Here is a 20,871-nt window from a genome sequence, read left to right as displayed (position 1 = left end):
CTGATGAAGTGTGTGTGGTGTTTTTTTTTTTTTTTCCTTTTTTTTTTTTTCTTTTTTTTCACATTAGTTTATTAATATTTAATTGCTGGGTTGCACACAGAGTATGTGATGAAAACTGTTAGCTTTTTCTCAACAGGGAAGGTGTGCCTGGAGGAGGAATAATGTGAAACTGGTCTGAATCAACCAGGAGCCTTGAAGTCAGGGTGAACAGGGATGCTGCAGACATCAGCATCCACCACAGGAAGGGTCAGAAGCAATTCAAAGGGATGAAGTAGAAAACACTGATACAAGGGGGTCATGAGCTGTACTTTTTATTGGCTCTGCATCTGCTGTGAAAGAGCTGTGGGAGGTGAATTGATCACAGTGCAGGGTGTTTCATTACATGAGCCACCAAGATAAGGAACAGCACTTAATATTTCACACTGAGACAGTGGGTTACATCTTCAAAGCACGTTACAAGCAAAATGACAAGAAGAGTGGAAACCCTTGAGCAACACAGGACATGCCGAAAACTGGGGCGATGTTGCGAGGATGAGAAGTTTCCCGTTCATCCCCACTCCTCACATCCCCTACTTTATTTTCCGGGCCGGCACTTTGCAGACCTGCTGCTTCTGCTGGCTGGGGATGCACTTTGCCACGGGCACACAGCCTTGCTGCACTGGGACGGGGTAGGTGGGCAGTGGGCAGATCTGCGGCACCCGCTGCACCGGCTTGCTGCAGCACGGCTGGTACCCTGAGCTCTGGCGGGTCTCATGGCATCCTCCTCCGGAGGACGTGTGGCACCTCTCAGAGCACACCGACCTCCCGTAGCTGTGGCATCCCCCGGTTGAGCCATAGCTGTAGGTGGGTCTCCTGACGCAGCTGGAACCACCACCTCCATGGCATGAACCCGAGGACGTGTGGCACCTCTCGGAGCACACCGACTGCCCGTAGCCGTGGCATCCCCCCGTGGAGCCGTAGCTGTAGGTGGGTCTCCTGACACAGCCCCCGCCTCCGTGGCACGAATCAGCCGCCGTGTAGCCGTGGCACCGCTCGGAGCAGACCGGCTGCCGGTAGCCGTAGTGCCGGTAGTTGTGCCCCCTCATTCCTTCCACGCCTTCGCCATCGCACCCCGAGGAGCAGGTCTCGTAGCCGTAGCGAAAGGGCGTGCGCCGTGTGTCCAGCCAGGACCCCGAGGGGTCGTACCAGGTTGAGTTCAAGTTGAAGTAGGATTCCCTTCCAGAGGAGTATATCATGGTGCAGTTGTAGGGAAAAATCTGAAAAACACATGGAGAAACTTGCATTTTCATCTCTGTTTTCATTTAACTTCCCATAAGCTGCTTTGGTGTCCCATGCATAGTCCAGCTTTGCTTATCCTGAAACCCAGGATCTAAAGAAAGTCCTTGGTGTCACCCTGTATATCCAAACCCTCTCTCTGACCTTACCCTTATTTTTTTTCCCGTCTCCAAGAACAGAAGCAGCCATATGGCATTGCAGCACATAGCGGCATTGCTGAAAATCCTGAACCCAAGTCCCTCAAAGGCTTCTTTTGCGTCTTAGCTCACCATCTAGCCTCTGTGTGAGGAGCACAGTCTAAAGGAAAGCAGTAGTATGCCCGGTCTGTGACATCCTAAATCCAGACACCCATCCAAAAATGAACCCAGGTGCTCTGAGCTGTCTTACCCAATTCACAAGGAGAAGGCAGACGCTGAGCGGGGGAGCAGATTGTGAGAGGCAAAGGGACCGAGTCCTTTTATACAGTTCCAAGTCTTCCCCTTGTAAATGAAACACACTGCAGGAACGAGGACTAAATTATTTATTGACTAAACATCCCCTCCATTTGGATGCTGTTCCCAGGACTTGGCATGTTCTGCTTGACTCATGATTCTTGATAAATATCTTTTAATTATACCATAGTTACTGTGTAGTGCACATAAAGGACTCACAGAGTTTAAGCCACACATAGTCTATATGAGGCAGGTAATATCGTACTTATTCACCAGCTCCAGAGGACCGAGACACCGTGTGCAGGCTGATGGGTGACCTATGAGTCAGGAGCCTCCATGTGCGCAGCGTTATCACCCTGGCGTTCCCACTCTGCTACCCACGGGGAGCATTTCCAGGTGCCTGAAGCACAAACAGGGGCCTGGGAAGAGCCAGCACAGAGCCACTGAGGGCAAATCATGCTGATGGGTTTCGGTGATGATGATGATGTCGGTTCTGTGGATGGGGAGTGCAATGGATGGCACTGCCTTGACTTTTGCAAGGTTTTTGGCAGTGTCTGCCACAGCAGCCTTGTGGTTGAACTGGTGGAAGTATGGCCTGGAACGGGTAAACTATATGGTGGGTTTAACATTGGCTGATGTTGGCTGACATCTTCATTAATGCCCTGGATGATGAGGTGGACTCAGCAAGTCCACAGGTGGCACCAAATTAGGGTGAGTGCCCCAAACTGCTGGAGGACAGAACCTGGGCAGGCTGGAGAAAGAGTCCTGTGGCTGGGACGGGTGAAAAGAAGTTTCGAAGACAAGAGGGACCAGAGCCAAGTTGGAGATGTGAGGGATGAGCTGGCCTGCAGGCTTTCCATGGCAGGTTTTCTGTCTTAAGTAAATACAATTATTTTTCCCCCCTGATTTCCCTTGGGAATTGCTAGTGGAGATCCTTGGGGCTATGCTAAGGCAATACAAAGAAAAAACACTGGGTATTTTAATGCGCATAGTGAAAGGCTTTTCTGCTAAAGTGAGAGAGAAGCAGCACATTAGCAGCGTGTCCGTGGGGAAGAGCCTGACCCGCACCTTCCTGCACCTAGGGAGAACATTCCTGGCATGCTCAGACACGCCTCACGTGCTGAGGCACACGCTTCATTATCCTGATTAGCACTTATATGAGGGACAGCCTCCCAGTGTGGTGTTACTGCCTAGCTAATGGAGGTAATGGAACACATTGTGGGGCAAACAGTTTGTGCTGAGATCACTTACTGGAAGGGTGCGTGATGGGCAATAGTGAAGTCCACCCATCGGTCCTCTCATGGGTAACCACCATGGGGAAAATTTCACAGCACACAGCTGAGGTCAGCCTGGTGAAACACCCATAGCCAGGGCTGCAGTCGTCATGTGTGACCTCAAATTTTGTTTTTAACTTCAAAGATATCCTCGTGAGAATTCTAATGAGCTTTAATATCTACTCCTTGTAATATCAGTGGCATTATTGGTGGAAAAGAAAAAGGAACAAAGTGTCAACTAATTTTTGTCAATTTTATTCTTGAATACACAGGGAGAAAGTAAAATTGCAGGAGTCCCTGGTGCTCCTGCCATCACAGTGTGTGCCTTTTCCCAGTACAGTCCTGTCCCTGTTTAGGAACAGCCTTGAAATCACAGTCCTCTGAAGCTGCGAGAGAAGGGGCATCCATCGCAGGCTGCTTGCACCTCCTTGTTCTGGCTTTTCTTGCTCAGCTCATCCATCCCCTCTGCTTGCCTTCTCACCAGAGGGAAGAACCAGCAACTCCCAGCAAAGGAGGAGCAAAATGGGGTTTGGGTGATTAAAGCCTATTCCCTGGTGGGGGGAAGATCCTGGGAATTTCACAGAATCACCGAGTGGTTGGGGTTGGAAGGCATCTTAAAGCTCACCTTGTTCCAACCCCCCTGCAGTGGACAGGGACCCCTGCCCCCAGCCCAGACAGCCCCCAGCTCCATCCAGCCTGGCCTTGGGCACTGCCAGGGATGGTGCACCCACGGGCAGCCTGCGCCAGGGCCTTGATTTAAAGTGTCAGTGCTGGGTCAAGCAGGGGACCACAGTCCCTGAATCCAGGGCGTGCAGAGCAGCAGCCAGAAAGCAGAGCTGAGAGCACCAGCAGTTTGAGCAAAAAGCGGGGCATCTCCGCGCCGAGCAGCGGCATAGGGGGAACACGCTGGGGAGGGCCCCCTCCTCATTTCTTCTGCAGGCAGGGGGGCAAGAGAGGGACCTGTTTGTGCTGGTGCTGGCTGGGATGTTGCACGGCAGGGGGGCAGCAGAGCTTGACGGGTGGGCGGCAGAGCTTGACGGGTGGGCGGCAGAGCTTGACGGGTGGGCGGCAGTGCTGGACGGGTGGGCAGCAGCACGGGACGCAGGGGCAGCGGCGCTGCAGTGGCCGGGGATGCAGCGGGATGGGCGAGCAGGGCTCTTGCACGGGACACTGCTCCACTCTCCTGCGAGGCTTGCCGCAGCTCCCTGGATCCTCGCTTTGCAGTGGCGGCCGATACTGCTGCAGAGGCCGGCGGTGGATTTTAGTGGGGGGGCAAGAGGGCTGCACGGGGCTCAGCTCCACCCGCCGACAGGGTTTGCCAAAAGTGCAGCGTTGCTGTGGCGGGCAGCAATTCTGGGGCGGGCAGGGCTCCGGCAGCTGGCAGGCTTGTGGCACGCTCTGGCAGGACCCCTCAACGTCGCGGCTGAGGCTGCCGGGGTCATGGCAGGGGGACAGGTCCGTGACGCCCATGGGGCTTTCGTGGCAGCCGCAGATGGAGTCGTCGTGGCACAAATCCTGGTCATCCTCGCCTTTACGGTACTGCATCTTGTGGCAGAGATGTCCAAGCCCTCGGGGATAAAGTCTGAGAAAAAGAAAACAATGGAGTTTTTTTTAATTGTTATTATTAATATTAGTATTTATTTATTTTTTTTTAATTGGCTCTTTCTATGAAAAAATGCTAGTAATCTGAGACAGCAGAGGAAATCCAACTCACCCTGCGACTGGTGACAGACGGGCTGAGCAGGGTGTCTGAGTCCTGAGGACCGCGCTGGAGCCAAAAGCTTTTATATGCAGCCGTGCTCTCTTGGCAATGAGGCATGCCATGGGAATTAATAGCTAAGCAGTGAGTGCCACTTCTGCATGTATATTTTTTCTGGCACTTGCTATTGGATTAATCAGCTGCAATTAGCATCTCCCTCGCTGTAACGTCAGCTTAGCTCTTTGCATATGCATTGGCCATTAACTAATTTGTTCTCCCATCGGTCATGTTCAAATAGGCTGTTACCCAACGTCAGTCAGATGGGATCCTGGGATAAGGATACCTGGAATGCCGTGATGCTGACTGGTGTGTGCAAAAAGAGCCTCTCGTGGCAGTGGGAAAGTCACCTACAGGTCCAGGGTTCCTGGTGTCCAGTCCCATGTCCCAGCACACTAGTGCTCAGGCCATAAAATGGGGTGTCAGAGCAGAGGTGGGTAAATAGAGACAGATTTTCATGAGATTAAAAGAAAGTAGAGAGAAATCTAGCATAAAAAAAAAAAGCTTCCTGCAAAGTATTTTTTTTAAAGGAAAAATTGGAATAAGAAATAAATTATTTTTTCATTAATAAGTGATTGATTTTTCAACTCTATTTCAGCCTAAAAACCACCCTGGTCAACTCTAAACCAGGAGTCTTTGTGTTCATGGAGCTGGGGTTTAACCCCAAGCCACTCTTTGGCCTTTTCACCCACAGGTGGAAGTCCAGCTTGGTGCTGCAATACCATGCTCGATGTAGACAAGAGGAATTTCCTGCCTCTCCATGCTTTGTGCCATGGCACTGTTGTCTGCTGCTGGCACAGGGGCTACACTCACCTATCATTCCTGCTTGAATAAAACTAGTAGAGGGAAAACCTTTTTTTTTTTATTTATTTTTTTATTATTATTATTATTATTTTTTAATAATGCTAACTTTGTGAAACTGCCATGTCACTGCTGTGTCAAACCCACTGGCCTGCAGAAATAATAGGAAATTTCCTGGGGGATTCCCACAGCTCTCCCCTCTCTCACCCCTGATCTCCTTCCTGTTTGCTGGGTGACTTTGGACCTCTCCCATGTGCATGGTCCTGGAGTACCATCACCTAATTGTTTATGCCCAGAGCGCCTTTGGCAGGCACCTGGGCACAGGGTCAGGCTGTGGTGGGGATGTCCTTTCCCCCATTTTAAGGAGTTAATTCCCTTCCAAGTGAGAAGTTTCTCAGCCAAGTGAGTGGGTACAACACCAAAAGCCCTTTTATGCTCTGCAAATCTGGAATGAGGACAACCCAGGGCACTGCTGACCTCACGAACTAACAACGCCAGGCTTTGTCAAGTGCCACATCCGCCTTCTGACAGTTCTGCTTTGACTCACTGTCCGTGGAGCTCCTCCTCTGTGCATTTCTGTGGATGGTCAAGGCATTTTTTAAATGCCAGCAATATATCTCGCACAGCAGCCCCGGGCTGTCAGTGCAAAAGGAATTTCCATCCACTCACTCCGCAGCAGAGCTGTGGAAGAGATGCTCAGAGGTCTGTCCAAGTGGCGGTTGGGTTTGAATCACGGGGAAAAGCATGTGCAGAATTCAGGGGTGTGACTGTAGGGCACGTGCTCCGCTGCTGCTGAGATAATTTATTCTTCAACTACTGGAAAAATGTAATTGCCTTGCAGGAAGGCACAGGACTTGCATGTAGAGGTGGAAAAACCCTTGGTTAGGGGCCAACTAGGACTTTTGATTTATAGCTCATTACTGCTTTCTTGCGATTACGGTGTTTCTACAGAACTTGGATTTTTTTACATTAACAAAGATGTTTTGGAGTCACTTCTGTTCCCAAGGGCTTTGCAAATCATGAAGTGCAAATATTTCACTTCTGAATATCACCTCTTAAAATGTGCCATATTTTAATAGAACCCCAAATGGAATTAGATAACATTTCTGAATCCTTCAGGCCAGACTTTCAATGGCTCTCTCCTTGCACCATCTGTTTTCAGATGAGACACTTGCTGGTCTATTTAACCTCATTGATAAGACATTGGGTCTTTAAGAAGCTTGCTTTAAAGCTCAGCAAATTTACTGGGAAGGATTCCATTAACAAAAAAGACCCTCAGCTCTAGCCTTAGGATGATACAGATGCTTCTATTGCAGACTGCACATCTTATAAGCAGGGAGAAGATAAGACAACACTGCATAGCCTGTCACTTAATGCACTGACACCAGCAAGTGCTGCTTTTCCTCAGGTGAGAGGCTGACCCAAGTTCACTGCATATCCTGGGGTGCTGCCATCAGCAGCAGGCTGAATAGTTAAAAAATTCCACGTAATCAGAAACTAAGCAGATGCTAAAGAAGTCCTGGATCAGAGATACAGCTTAAAAGGAAAAGATAAATGAATGAACAGAGACCAGAAGTTTGCAGTGTCATAAGCCACAGCTTTTATTGTCTTTCATGAGTAATTGGAGATTAAAGCAGGAAAGAAGAGCATGATATATCAACAGCATTAAGCATACTACACACCGAGAGGAAAAACTAACAGCAGAACTAATGCTTACAAAGGAAAATCACACTGTAGAAACTTCAAAGCACATTACAGGCATTTGGTGATTAAAGGCAAGTAAAGAAAAGGAGAGATCTGCAGTCTAGCAGAGGAGGAAGGGCACTTAGGGTCGTATCCATATCCATATCCAAGGTGGGAGTGAGCCAGGTGGGAAGCAGCAGGCAGTGCCGCAGCAGAGGAGGTGAGCACAGCCCTGCCTGCCTCATGCCCAGCGATTTAGTTGCCACAGCAGCCACCACCGCTGCCACCGCAGCAGCCTCCGTTGTTCATGGTGTAGCAGCAGGTCTGCATGGGCATGCAGCAGGTCATGGGGCAGCAGCACTGCGAGGGGTAGCAGCAGGGTGTCTTGCAGCACTTCGGACTGCTGTAGCAGCAGACGGTGTAGTTATTTCCACCGCAGCATCCACCGCAACCTCCGTTGGCCATGTTGTTGGTAGTGTAGGCAAAGCTGGAAAGCAACAGAAAGAGTCAGGCTGTGATCAGGAGCAGCATATTTGGAAATGCAGAAATCATTCATTGCGCTGCTTGTGCTAAACTCAGAGACTCTAGGAACTGAAACCCACTGTTGTCTTTATTTTTTTTCTAATAAATATTACTTATAACTCCTGCCTCTGTCTTTTTGCTGCCATGGAGATGCTCACCTACTTGCACCAGTGCATCCCTCTGGGTAGCAGTGCTACCAACACGGTGCAGACAGTCCTGGGCCAGAAACATTCTCAGACCTTTTGCTCTGCATGGCCCTGCTGGTACCCCTGCAGCCTCTCCATCTTAAGGCTTCGAATTTGTCCCCATAATTCCCAGTACACTCTTCATAAAGACCAACTTTAGCCAAAGGTCCAGTCTAGAGACCCATCTGTATTTGCTATTGTTATAAGATATCCATAGCATTTTCCTTTAGTGAAGAGGAAGGAAGATCAAGATGTTCTCACTTACCCTGTTGAACGGTGAGGAGAAGTGAAGAGAGGAGAAGATGAACGAATGAAGTGAGCTGGGCCCGGAGACCTTTTATAGTCCTGGGCACCATCCTATGTGGAAATGAGACAGCCATTGACCATTCAGACTTCCCTGTTTACTAACACAAACCCATACTTTTTAGCTATACGTGTCTTCAGCTATTTACTCTTTGCCTTATTATTTGTGATCACTACCTTTGTTTTGTCTCATAACTATTTAGCCTGCAGATAATCAGAGGGCTCCTATGAATACTAATGAATTTGTTCTCTCTGCAGCCTTGCATGGGAGCTAAAGAATGCATCCTTGCATCCGTTTGACGAATGCAGATGGTGACGGCCAGAGATGCTAAGGGACTTACTCAGAAGTGGCTGGTGCTGAATCAGTGTAAGAGCCCAACAGAAGCCCCCAGGTCATGTCTTTTGGACACATGATGGGTTGCTTCACCGGGCTGGTGTTTGAGAGAAATATTTGGCAGATGTCATGAAAATAGGTATGCTTGTTACTGGTCACAGGATGTGCATTTGAGGAGGGAGTGAGAAGACCACGTGCTCGGGACATGTCAGGAGTCACGCCAGTTCCTGGGTCTGTCACCCGCACATGACTCCGCACAAGATCATCGTCCCCTCCTGCATGCCGAGAGCATCTTGGTGTTGGCCTTTGGTTTGCCTAAACTTCTGCAAATCCTCCAGCCTGTGGGTTCAGGTTTGCATGTGGGCATTACCAACACAGGCTGGACAAGAGTCCTTCAGTTCCTGCTGTGCTTTGCTTTCCACTTTGCTTCCCTGGGAACATTTTCTAAGACTCTGAAGTGAATTGGCCTCACTTCAGAATATTTTGCATTTTAATTAAAAAGTCAAGGGACTGCCTGTGCAAATGGTAACGCGGGGAGGCATGGCTCTGGGGCCAGGTGTAATGCAAAATAGCCTCAGGAAGTCCAGCAAGGCCAAGTGCATGCTCCTGCACCTAGTGGGAGTAATCTAACTGGGTACGGGTGGATTGAGAGCAACCCCATTGGAACAGCAGATTGGAACAGCAGGGCGAGGGAGGGGATTGTCCCCTTTTGCCCCACTCTCATGAACCCCCCCTGCAGCACCACATCCAGCTCTGGGTCCCCAGCATGAGGCAGATGTGGGGCTGTTGGAGTGGGGCCAGAGGAGGCCGTGAGGCTGCTCGGGGGCTGCAGCATCTCTGGTGTGGGGCCAGGTTGGGAGCTGGGGGGGTTAGGCCTGGAGAAGGCTCCAGGGAGACCCCACTGCAGCTTTTGATACATAAAGAGGGTTATGACAAGGGGGATGCACTTTCTAACAGGGCCTGGAGTGATGGGACAAGGGGCGGTGGTTTTTAAGTGAAAGAGAATAGGTTTGGCTTAGGTATTAGCAGGAAATCCTTCACGATGAAGGTGGTGAGATCCCCTTGCCCAGGCTGCCCATACAGGTTGCAGATGCCCTGGCAATGGGAATGTTCAAATCTGGGCTGGATGGGGCTTCCACAGCCCGATCTACAGGAAGGTTTCTCTGCCAGTGGCAGTGTGGTTGGACTGGGTTGGTCCCTTCCAACTCAAACCTTTCATGATTCTGTCATTTCAAGACAAAATGTCCCTCCTCCCTCCTCCCCTTGCATCTGGCTAAAATGCCCTTGTGTGCTGGAGCCCTGGCACTGATCTGACCTAGCTCTGCATGAACTCCTTGGTCCTCACAGGGGTCATGGAGTTAAGTGGAAGGCAGAGACTCAGAAGCGATGCAGGAAGGGACGTTGCTCAGGTGGAACCATTTTCTGGAAGGGAGAGAGGGAGGCAGGAAGGTCAAGGTAAGGCAGAACCATGGGACACTCAGCCAGGGTGAACGAATGCTTATTTAACACCGGCCACGGCCTCCCATGCACTTTGCTGTGGGGCTGAATGCTGGCAGGAACACAGGGTATTTGAGAGGAAGCTTTTGCACAGATGAAAATTGCACCTCTCATCTGATGGCTTGGGAACATTACTCTGAGAGGAGTGCTGCCTAATGAGAGGATGGTGGAGCCTGCCTGGTGAGTTCCCTGCTGCTGCCCGGCATCCTCCAGCATCCCCAGGGCATTCTGGAGCCAGCTGCTCCTGGATGAGCTGCTGTCAGCCCCAAGGATGCTAGCAGGGACCCTGGTTTGCTTTCTGCACAGTGCAAAGGAACAGGCTGTGGTTTTAGTGCTGCTTCACCCCTGCAATAAATCCAGCCAGCTCCTTTCCATACTTTCCTGAATGAGAATAATTCCTTGAGCAAAACACTGGAGAAGTAACTTGTAATTGCAAGTCCTGCAGCCAGGGTAGAAGAACATGCATGGCATTTCCTCTCCAGCAGATCCCCTCTGAGGAGGCGTACGTTGCCTGCCCATGAGAACTGACTAATTTACAGGGAACTAGTGGGGCAGAAGCAAAGGGGACACTTCACTTGTGCCTTCAGCAGGGAAGTTCTCATTTGCAAATCCTGCAGCTGCAAGAAGGGAGGATCTAGGTGGGCACTTCCCATCTGTGTCAGCAATGTCCAGCCATGCAGGTGAACTGGATATTCATAGACCTTGGTGAGTGGACTGCAGATACTAATGCAGAGAAGGGACTGACATGGGGTGGAAACAGAACTGGTAAAGGGCATTAGACAAAGACTGAGGACTGTAGCACATGTCTTGCATGCTGTTTTTTAATAAAATTCTTACTGATCCAGCCACTTGTTGAAGATGGTAGAGGCTTCTCACCATCTCTTCTGACCATTCAGCTCCAAATCTGACAACCCACACAATTTAGCAAAAGCAAGGCCTCCTTCTCATAAATGTTAAACTGCTTATAGGAACTCACTAGAGGTACTTAAGTAGACCTATAGGTGGTTTAAATACATGGAGCTTTCCAAGTTGTGATGTGCCTGTGCCAGTGTTCCAGAAGAAATTCACATCCTTGTAAGTTTATGTATGATTTTCATCCCATTTCTTTGTAGTTTTACAGTGAGAGTAGAAATGCTGATTGCACAGGTGCCAGACACCCAGCTTATATTAGAATAGACGCATGCATAAGCTCAGAGCTGCATCAGGGATGCAATGATTCTCTTTATGTGGTCAAAGCCCCCTTAGTCAACACCTTCTAGAGAGTAGTATCCCATTGCCAGAAGAAAATGCAAAAAGGATGTGATAGATATGGTGATACACTCCAGGTGCACCAGCTAGAAATCAGATAACCACCAGAAGTTTTGCAGTCTCAAGAACTACAGGTTTTATTTCATTTTTTCAGGCAGATTGAAGCAAAACAGTGATGAAAATAACATCCCACACACCAAGAGGAAAAACTAACAGTAGAACTAATGCTTACAAAGAAAAATCACACTGATCAGCGTGTAGAAACTTCAAAGCACATTACAGGCATTTGGTGATTAAAGGCAAGTAAAGAAAAGGAGAGATCTGTAGTTTCCAAATAGAGGATGAAGAACATTTAGGGTCATATCCATATCGAAGGCAGAGTGAGCCAGGTGGGAAGCAGCAGGCAGTGCTGCAGCAGAGGAGGTGAGCACAGCCCTGCCTGTCTCATGCCCAGGGATTTAGTTGCCACAGCAGCCACCACCGCTGCCACCGCAGCAGCCTCCGTTGTTCATGGTGTAGCAGCAGGTCTGCATGGGCATGCAGCAGGTCATGGGGCAGCAGCACTGCGAGGGGTAGCAGCAGGGTGTCTTGCAGCACTTCCGACTGCTGTAGCAGCAGACAGAGTAGTTATTTCCACCGCAGCATCCACAACCTCCGTAGGGCATGTTGTTGGTAGTGTAGGCAAAGCTGGAAAGCAACAGAAAGAGTTTATTTTTCTCTGCCTGAATTTGACCACTGTCTATGCATATTAAACCTTGCTTATCCCCAGGTTTATCCCATACTGGATGGATGGTATAGTCCCTTCTGTCCAGAATCCCAAGGTAGCCTGTCTCTGAGTTATCCATATTCTGGCATTAGCCAGCAGTGTAATTGGCATAGTGGCCAGCACTGGTTCCATCAGAAAGAAGCCACCCAGATAGATCTCCAAACCAATCCCTCCAAATTGGCCCCAAACAAGACAGTGTAGGAAATCATGGATGACTTCCTACAAAGTACACAGAAATACAGTAGAGTGCAAAAGAGAAGGCAAGCAGTAAACTCCAACTTACCCTGTTGACCAGTGAGGACAAGTGAGAGGAACACAAGGAGTGAATGAAGAGCTCTGTGATGGGCAGCCTTTTATATGGTTCAAAACCACCACCCCCCTGGAAATGAGGCATTTTTCAGCAATTCTGACTTCACTGTTTACCACCCAGTATATGCCTCTCACGTGTCTTCCGGTACTTAATCTTTACCTCTTTCTGTTTGCTCACCACCTCAATTCCGCACCATAATTAGTTGTACATATGAACAACAGGTGCAAATTTTCTAATGAATTTACATTAATGGGAATCGGAGGTAGCTATAAGGTATTCCCATCCACTTCCTAAGGAGTGAGTGACCTTGAGACACAGAAGCACCTAACAATTTGCCCAGGGGGGGCGGGTGCTGAAGCAGTGGGAGAACTGTGTCTGGAACTAGGAAATGTCATCAGTCACATGTCCCCTCTGAGCTTGGCTGTGATTCTGGGGGACCAGTGGAAAATATTGGCAAATGTGAATCATTCTTTCCTGCCCCTGAGATGTGGCTGTGCATCCAAAGTTGACTGAAAAATTTATCTTTTTTTCAGACTTGTGCTTAGGTCTCTCACCATGGTGCTTTGTCCTCACACCTCCACTTTTTATTTCTTGCGTAGTATTAAAGATTTTTTTTTTTTAATTTTCACTCATAAAGGGCTCTTTTAAGTCTATATTAAGCAGCTTTCAAAGCCACAGTGCACACATTTTAGCTTTCCTCTGTGTTGTTTCTGTATGCTTCATTTTCTGAGATTATTTTTAAGGTCTGTGAGACTGAGATAACTTGTCTTTCATGATATTCATGCTGATTAAATTTGAGGGTGTCATACAAAGAATTTGATTCTACACCCTTGTTTGCAAATAGGATATTCAACTCTCCTGTACCGCTGATGCTCACCTGGTATCACACAGGTGCTCTGGGTTCAGGCACCTCTCAGCTCTTTTTCAGCGATTGCCTCTAGCTGTTATGGATGCAATGACCTAAGGTCAAGGCTGCTGTGCATGCAGAGTTCTGCCAAATAGGAGGGGACAGATAAGATGGGCAGAATGCGGCCACAGCAAGTTTGCAGACAACAAAATTGGGAGAATTGGTGGATACACCAGAGCATCGTGCTGCCATCCAGAGGGACTTGGAAAGTCTTAAGAAATGGGCTGGCAGAAACCTCATGAAGTTCAATAAGGAGACGTGTAAAGTCCTGGCCCTGCGGAGGATCAGCTCCAGCACCAGGACATGCTGGGGGCGCCTAGCTGGGAAGCGGCCTGGCAGAAAGGCCCTGGAGTGAATGCAAGCCAGCAGTGTGCCCTTGGGCAAAGAATGCTGATGGTGTCCTGGGCTGTGTTAGGCCCTGCATTGCAGCAGGTCGAGGGAGGGGATCCTGCCCCTCTGCTCAGCACTGGCAAGGCTGCATCAGGAGTGCTGGGATCCCAGTCCAGGAGAGGCCTGGGGAGAGTCCCATGGAAAGGCCTGGGCCTACTGGGGAGAGTACCATGAAGGCCACCATGCTGTTGGAGGGCCTGGAGCCCCTCTGCTGGGAGGAGAGGCTGAGAGCTGGGGCTGATCAGCCTGGAGGAGAGGACACTCAGGGGGATCCCATCCATGTCCATGCAAGGGCCAGGATCCTGCCAGTGCTGCCCAAGGCCCAGACAAAAGGCTCTGGGCACAACCTGGAGCACAGGTTTTGTTTGGGCACCAAGAAACAATTCTGTACTGACTGGGGACTGAACATGGGTTGCCCAGAGAGGTTGTGGAGTCTTCTCCTTGGAGATCTTCAAAAACTTCTGCACATAGTCCTGAGCAGCCTGCTCTTGAGCAGGGGTTGGACCGGATGGACCCAGAGGTCTCTTCTCACATAGAAAATTCCCTGATTTTGTGATTGTGTTGGAATCAATGAAGATGTTATGAAACAGGCTTGAGGATGAGGAAAAGAGCTGTGGTCATGTGCAGAGTCAGGACATCTCCATTTGAGAAGAAGCTGCAGATAGTTTTCATATGAGAAGAGGGAATAAAAATGTAAGATTGGAGTCCCAAGATGCTGAGACAGCACCTCAATTAAAGGCTGCCGTCATGTTCAGCAGACTCTGAATGTGTGGCTGGAGTGACAGCAGGAGATCCATGCTGGTTGGGACACGTAGTTTCTTCCCAAGCTGCGAACATGATTTTCTATGACGTTGGGTGTCCCTGCTGGAATTGTCCCCAGGGGACCATTGGTCACACAATAACAGGCAGATACCTGCCTGCAGGAGGTAATACCCCATTGTGGAAACCCTCAAACATGCCACCCGCTGAATAAATCAGTCATTGCCCTTTTTATCATCCATTATTGCTGTCATGTTGGCCAAGACGATCCCTGTATAGAAATGGATGTGAACCCTGCAGGACTGTTGCTAAACAGGGTTTTATAAAGTATTGAGAAGATAATGGGATTTAATGCTTATTTGGTCAGAAATATCTTCCACACTAAATCCCTGTTACATGCCATGCTATGGCTTTGTAAACTTCCACAGTGGTTACGTGAGTTTGGGAGTGGCAGCACCTTTGTGAACTGGGAGGAATCTGTGATGGCAGCTTTTCCAGCATGTGCTAAAATTAATATTCACAATATGCACTTCTGATATAGTATTCTATAATATGGTATAGGATATCCTTCTGCCAGTGTATTGGAAATGTTTTATCTATTAATCAAAAACTCCTGAAGACTTGAATAATCTTTTCAGGAGAGTCTAAGGTGGTAGAGATTATTCTAATGCAAACTTGTGTATATCTTCATAGTGTATACTATGAAGGTTTGGTTGAGAGAAGCAATCAAGACAGTGCTCAAGGCATTTTTCTGAGACATGCAATTCAGAGCTGTGTCCTGAATTTTAATAGTAAAGGAAGTCCCAGCCAGGTAGAGAAGGTATTGTTGACTCATGTGTGTGCTATTTGAGGAATGGAGCTTTTAAGTTCTGTGCTAGCATTTGGGTTTCATTCCAGTGCTTGTAATCCAGGAATGCCACATAGGTAAATCTTTGCTGATATAAAATATTCCACCAATTAAAGGTGCTCTCTAAATTTTGTTTTCAAAGGTGTTAGTGGAAGAAGATGCTGTCTTCTGTTCAGTGAGTAATGAATTCCTCTCAGTACCTATTAAAATGTCCATTAAAATATCAGGAATGGGTTGCTATACATAGCTGGGGTGGTGTGTTTTCAGTGTTGGAATTATGCATACTTTATTCAGTCCTCGGAGTTTTATTTACCTTAACCACTTAGTTTTACAGTCAAAATTGAGCTGAGTATCTGAGGCAGAGCTGCAGTAAGTGCAAGAAGGTATCACACTGCTCTGCTCTCTTTAGACATGGCACAATTCATGCCAACAGGAAGCAAAGCTGAGTGGTTCTTTGTTTTTTAAATGTTCTTCCCTTCTATGGGAGCACATTTGTAACCCTTGGGAGTCTGATGATGATGTAGAAAATGGCACCAGAACAAGGACCCATTCTAGGCAAAGTGATGTAAGAACAACCAAACAAGGTATTTTGCGTTTTGCTTAATGCCAAGTTTTATTGTCTACAAGTCAAGAAAGAAAATGAAGAATGATGACATTAACAGCAAAAGTATCCCATGTCCCATACACCAAGAAGAGAACTAACAGCCACAATAATATGTAAGATCTCTTTGCCTTACACCGTGGGTGACATACTCAAGTGCATTGTAGATCTTCGATAATTAAAGGAAAGAAGAAAGAAGAAAACCAGAAGAAAATTGCTAGGCAGTTACTCCGTCATCATGTGAAACAAGTGAATGATGGTCACGTTTTCATCCCCTTGTGCCTGTTCTTGTTGCACGCCAGAGATGGGAGCCAGCAGACTGCTTTTCCTACCCGGAGTTGGCTCAGCAGCACTTCTTGATTGTGGTGCAGCACTGCTGGATGGGAATGCAATACTTTCTCATGGGGGAGCAGTAGTTCACGGGGCTGCAGCACACCACAACAGGCTTCTTCTTCACCACGTAGGAGCAGCAAGACAGACATCCAGAGCAGCAGCAGGGGCGGCAGCCACAGCAGCAAGTCCGCACGCATTGCTGGCCACAGCAGCAGCAGCAGGTCTTCTGGCAAGGGTCACAGCAGGACTGCTGGCAAGGGTCACAGCAGGGCTTCTGGCAAGGGTCACAGCAGGGCTTCTGGCATGGGTCACAGCAAGACTGCTGGCAAGGATCGCAGCAAGACTGCTGGCATGGGTCACAGCAGGGCTTCTGGCATGGGTCACAGCAGGACTGCTGGCAAGGATCACAGCAAGACTGCTGGCATGGGTCACAGCAGGGCTTCTGGCACGGGTCACAGCAGGACTGCTGGCAAGGGTCACAGCAGGGCTTCTGGCATGGGTCACAGCAGGACTGCTGGCATGGGTCACAGCAGACAGCCTTCTGGCATGGGTCACAGCAAGACTGCTGGCATGGGTCACAGCAGGGCTTCTGGCATGGGTCACAGCAGATAGACTGCTGGCATGGGTCACAGCAGGGCTTCTGGCAAGGGTCACAGCAGATGGACTGCTGGCATGGGTCACAGCAGGGCTTCTGGCAAGGGTCACAGCAGATGGATTGCTGGCATGGGTCACAGCAGGGCTTCTGGCATGGGTCACAGCAAGACTGCTGGCATGGGTCACAGCAGGACTGCTGGCATGGGTCACAGCAAGACTGCTGGCATGGGCTGCAGCAGACAGTCTTCTGGCATGGGTCACAGCAGATGGTCTTCTGGCATGGGTCACAGCAAACGGTCTTCTGGCAGGGGCTGCAGCACACCGTTTTGCTCTTCACAACAGAGCAGCATCCAGTAGAGCAACATCCACTGTGGCACATGTTGTTTGTAGAGTAGTCCAAGCTGGAGGGAGCGAGGATCTGAAATACAGTTTACATACAGATACAATCCATCTTTACAAGTTCATAGATGTGTTTTATTTTGGCATACAAATGCTGCTGTCTAGCCCCATGGGTGATAGCCATACCACACTTCACTTCCTATTTATTTGTATTGAGTTGCCCAAAAAAACCCTTATAGAAATTGAGCTACTTGCCACTACCCCAGCAATATTTCTACATTTTTTGAACAATACTAGGTGTTACCTTCCCTGTGCTGATCCATGAACATCACCTGCTGAATTCTCATCCCAAGAAGCCTGTTTTCCACTCCCAAGGCCTGAGCTCTCTTCACCAACTGTCTTTTGCAGTAAGCAATAGATCAACAGACTTGGAAAGTCTGGATTTCAGACAGAGTTGTAGAGCAGATACAAAAGCACATTTACATCCATTGCTTGACCAAAGCCAAATGAGAACCGTTGTCAGCAAACAGCACTAGGTAACACTTACCTTGCTAACTGAGTGGTTCAGTTGAGTGAGGAGCAAAGGGACGGGGAGACCTTTTATTTAGCTCGACATGGCCCTGACGGAAATGAGATACCCCAAAGCAATTCGTGATTTACCCACTAAGCCTATACTTATTTGTTGAATGTGCCTTCATCTATTTAGTCTTTGCCTCATTATTTTTGACCAACCCTCAATTTTGTATTATTATCAATTTGTTCAGTAAATTTTTTACAATTTTTTAATGTCAAATTAATTCTCGTGTGATGCTTATGAGCTGCTTAAAACGTATGTTTCTGCTCATTTTGCATATGGTAATGCTGCTACACCAAGTGGCTAGGAGGCTAGTTCAGAGCTAGCAAGTGCTAAATTAACATACAAATCATAATTCAGATTGAGGAGCATTGGATTCCAGAGGTACGCAAAGGCCTTTTGGACGTCAGTCGCTCCTTGGTATGTCTTTTTTACATGGAATTCCAGCATGTATGATTCCATGTCCCCGTGCTTTGTTTATGAGTGCAGAAATGGTAAGGCCTCATGCATTTCTTTGGGGTCTCTGGTCATCAGAAGAGCAAATACGGAACAGAAAGCTCTTGACATCTCCTCTTTTGATCAAGATACGGGAAAATGCATGCCTTGGTCTTACCAATATCAGAAATTTTAGATGAAAGAACTCTGCAAATTCATCATGGAAATGTGAAATAGAGTTTGGATCAAATCAGAGTTTTACAATTCCTTTTGGACATCTTTACATAAAAGCAAAACACAAAAGTTTCTTGGAAGTTTTACATGCTTAGCATATGCTTAGCATGACTTGATCTGCAAAATTCCTACTCCGTTTCTACTCCAAGTTCTAGTATGCCCTCGAGTAATGAAATATCCACCTACGGATGTTATTTTTGGAGTAGCTCTATGCTCAGTTCTCAGTCACCCATTGGCAGTCATTAGTGCTGATGTTAATGATCATGTTGCAATTATTCATTAATGATGTTAATATTTATTTTGTTTGAAAGCCTGAAGGCATCACATGATGCACTGAGCATCTTTAAGATTTCGAATCTAACTACATCTTTTGAAAAAAATGTCTCCGGTCAGAGGGAATTCACGGGACCCAGGCCCATGACTGACGTCGTTGAGTGCTTTGTTTCTGAGATCACCCTGGGGCAAATGCCTGCTCATGCCACCATGGGTCTGTGCATCTGAAGGACCCTGGACCACCCTCCCTTACAGATCCACTGGAGATATACTGATTTCTGCCAAGACAAAGGTGAGAAAAATCAGGCTTTTTGTGTTTCCTGAAACTTGGGTAGACCTGTGCGGTGTCAAGAGTTGGACTTGATGATCCTTAAGGGTCCCTTCCAACTCAGGATATTCTATGATTCTATGATTCCCTGAACACAGTGAAATCCAGAATCACAGATGCTGAGATCAGAAGAGGTCATTATTAACCTTCATTTTGACCTCTGGTGGCATGAAGCATGTTTCCACTCAATTTGTGTCAGGTAGCTGCTGATTTTGTTTGGCTAGATCCCAGCTTTTAGAAAGCTACCCAGTTTTGTTTTGAAGAATTCAAAGGACCATGAAGTCACCATTTCTCTAGGCAAGCTCTTCCCAAGGTCAATGTTCTTGTCTGCTAAAATACAGGCTTCATCGCCTATTGAATTTGTCTAGCTTTACGGTAATGACCTGGTTAGGTTTGGTTGTAGCCACACATTATCATCTAATTGGTGATACAATCAAATAATGACAGGACAAGGGGGAATGTTTTTAAACTAAAAGAAGGGGGATTTAGATTAGGGATTAGGAGGAAAGTATTCACTTGGAGGGTGATGAGGCACTGGCTGCACAGAGAGGTTGTGGATGCCCCATCCCTGGAGGTGTTCAAGACCAGGTTAGATGAGGCCCTAGGTGATCTGATCTAGTGGGTGGCATCCCTGCCCATGTCAGGGGGTAGGAACTGGATGATCTTTGAGGTCCCTTCCAACCCAAGCCATTCTATAATTGAATTCTATGATACAAATTGACAACAGCTGAGTCTGTGCATCTCAGCTGACAATCAGGAGGCTGATGGCAACCAGAGGGGATAGACAGGAGGAAATTGCTGAGAAATGAGAGGGGACCCCAATGTTAGAAATGTGTAAGACTAAGCAGTGAGATAAAAGATGTTGGTTGAAGTGAGGCAGCTTTCTACATGTCTATGTATGGATCCAGTGCAGGGCTTTATCCGTTGACCTGCTAGAATGTAAAGTGCACTGTTGCTTTTAGAGCTGGATGTGCACATCAGAGATGGATAAAGCCATGTGAGACAGCCAGATTGGCTGCCTGGTGACCTGTAACCAATTTTACAAGAGGAGTTTTATAAAAAAAATTGCGATTAGATTAAAAAAATTAAGAAGAAACCTCGCTTATATTTCAGGCTGAGTAAATGAACACAGAAGCCTCAGAAAGATGCCCAGAGTAAGAAAGTGTTGTTTATTTTGTTTAGAGAATTACGAATGTGGTGAAGCAATCCTTGCCATGAACCAGCTAACACAAATTCCTCCTCATTAAACCTTAGGGGTTTGCTAATGGTTTATTCTGCTTGCGGAAATCTGCTATTATGTTATTTGACACAGTGGAGCAGAAATGTTCCTCTAAGCTACCTAAAGCATTAGGTATGGAGAACTTTTTCATTTCTGAGATTTTATGGTCTCTGATTTTTTTACAACTATTCTAGTGAAGTAAAACTTCCATAAAAGCTTTGATCCATGCTGTTGCAGCTGATGAGTCTTCCCAGGGCTGACAAAAGCTTAATTCTTGTTTCCTTATTTCTACAGTTTCTCATCCTGAAGCTAGTGGGAACTTCAAGCTCAAGTGCAGCAGTAAGCATACCCAGCTTGGAGGCTTCATGCCTTTTGTGGGACTAAAGGAAAGGAAATATGCTGTGATTAGTCACAGAATAGAAACTTCAAGGCCTGGGGCAGGAAAGGAAAGTGAACATATGTATATTTAAAGGCAAAACTACTCATGTGCTCTGAAAGCTTTGTTGATCTGATGCCCAATTGGAGAGAGGTGAAAAATGAATAGGGAAAAGAGTTTTTAATGTAGTTCCCAATGGTTGCATGAAAATGAACCGTCTTGTAGTGAAGGCAACAACTTAGGCATGTAATTAATTGTCCTCTGTCTCCCATTTGAA

General features: G+C 47.5%; 3 protein-coding genes and 1 long non-coding RNA gene across 4 annotated transcripts; all 4 read right to left on the bottom strand.

Moving 5' to 3' along the window:
* Window positions 1-295: 295 nt before the first annotated feature.
* On the bottom strand, window positions 296-1,812 carry LOC139999546 (uncharacterized). The gene is made up of 2 exons (XM_072028074.1): window positions 1,663-1,812; window positions 296-1,256 (listed from the first exon to the last, which is right to left on the bottom strand). The coding sequence occupies exon 2, from the start codon at window positions 1,233-1,235 to the stop codon at window positions 570-572; it is 666 nt and encodes a 221-aa protein (XP_071884175.1). The 5' UTR covers window positions 1,236-1,256; window positions 1,663-1,812; the 3' UTR covers window positions 296-569.
* A 1,407-nt stretch (window positions 1,813-3,219) lies between these two features.
* Window positions 3,220-5,096, bottom strand: LOC119713870 (uncharacterized). The gene is made up of 2 exons (XM_038168077.2): window positions 4,695-5,096; window positions 3,220-4,562 (listed from the first exon to the last, which is right to left on the bottom strand). The coding sequence occupies exons 1-2, from the start codon at window positions 4,802-4,804 to the stop codon at window positions 3,905-3,907; spliced, it is 768 nt and encodes a 255-aa protein (XP_038024005.2). The 5' UTR covers window positions 4,805-5,096; the 3' UTR covers window positions 3,220-3,904.
* A 6,324-nt stretch (window positions 5,097-11,420) lies between these two features.
* LOC139999547 (uncharacterized) lies at window positions 11,421-13,489 on the bottom strand. The gene is made up of 2 exons (XR_011805007.1): window positions 12,359-13,489; window positions 11,421-11,996 (listed from the first exon to the last, which is right to left on the bottom strand). It is a non-coding gene; the product is annotated as an uncharacterized lncRNA (long non-coding RNA).
* Window positions 13,490-15,875: 2,386 nt separating this feature from the next.
* On the bottom strand, window positions 15,876-17,823 carry LOC119713896 (uncharacterized). The gene is made up of 2 exons (XM_038168146.2): window positions 17,703-17,823; window positions 15,876-17,234 (listed from the first exon to the last, which is right to left on the bottom strand). The coding sequence occupies exon 2, from the start codon at window positions 17,193-17,195 to the stop codon at window positions 16,233-16,235; it is 963 nt and encodes a 320-aa protein (XP_038024074.1). The 5' UTR covers window positions 17,196-17,234; window positions 17,703-17,823; the 3' UTR covers window positions 15,876-16,232.
* Window positions 17,824-20,871: the final 3,048 nt, after the last annotated feature.

Source organism: Anas platyrhynchos, chromosome 26, assembly GCF_047663525.1.
Source record: "Anas platyrhynchos isolate ZD024472 breed Pekin duck chromosome 26, IASCAAS_PekinDuck_T2T, whole genome shotgun sequence".
NCBI classification, from domain to species: Eukaryota; Metazoa; Chordata; class Aves; order Anseriformes; family Anatidae; genus Anas; species Anas platyrhynchos.
Note: the sequence above shows the minus strand (reverse complement) of the source record. Positions and strands in the feature narration are given on the sequence as shown.

Coding starts and splice junctions, on each gene's coding strand:
- LOC139999546 (XM_072028074.1), bottom strand. CDS start 1,235: ATGATATACTCCTCTGGAAGGGAATCCTACTTCAACTTGAACTCAACC.
- LOC119713870 (XM_038168077.2), bottom strand. CDS start 4,804: ATGGCATGCCTCATTGCCAAGAGAGCACGGCTGCATATAAAAGCTTTT. Junction 4,563..4,694: donor CGTCTGTCACCAGTCGCAGG/GTGAGTTGGATT, acceptor TCTTTTTCTCAG/ACTTTATCCCCGAGGGCTTG.
- LOC119713896 (XM_038168146.2), bottom strand. CDS start 17,195: ATGTGCCACAGTGGATGTTGCTCTACTGGATGCTGCTCTGTTGTGAAG.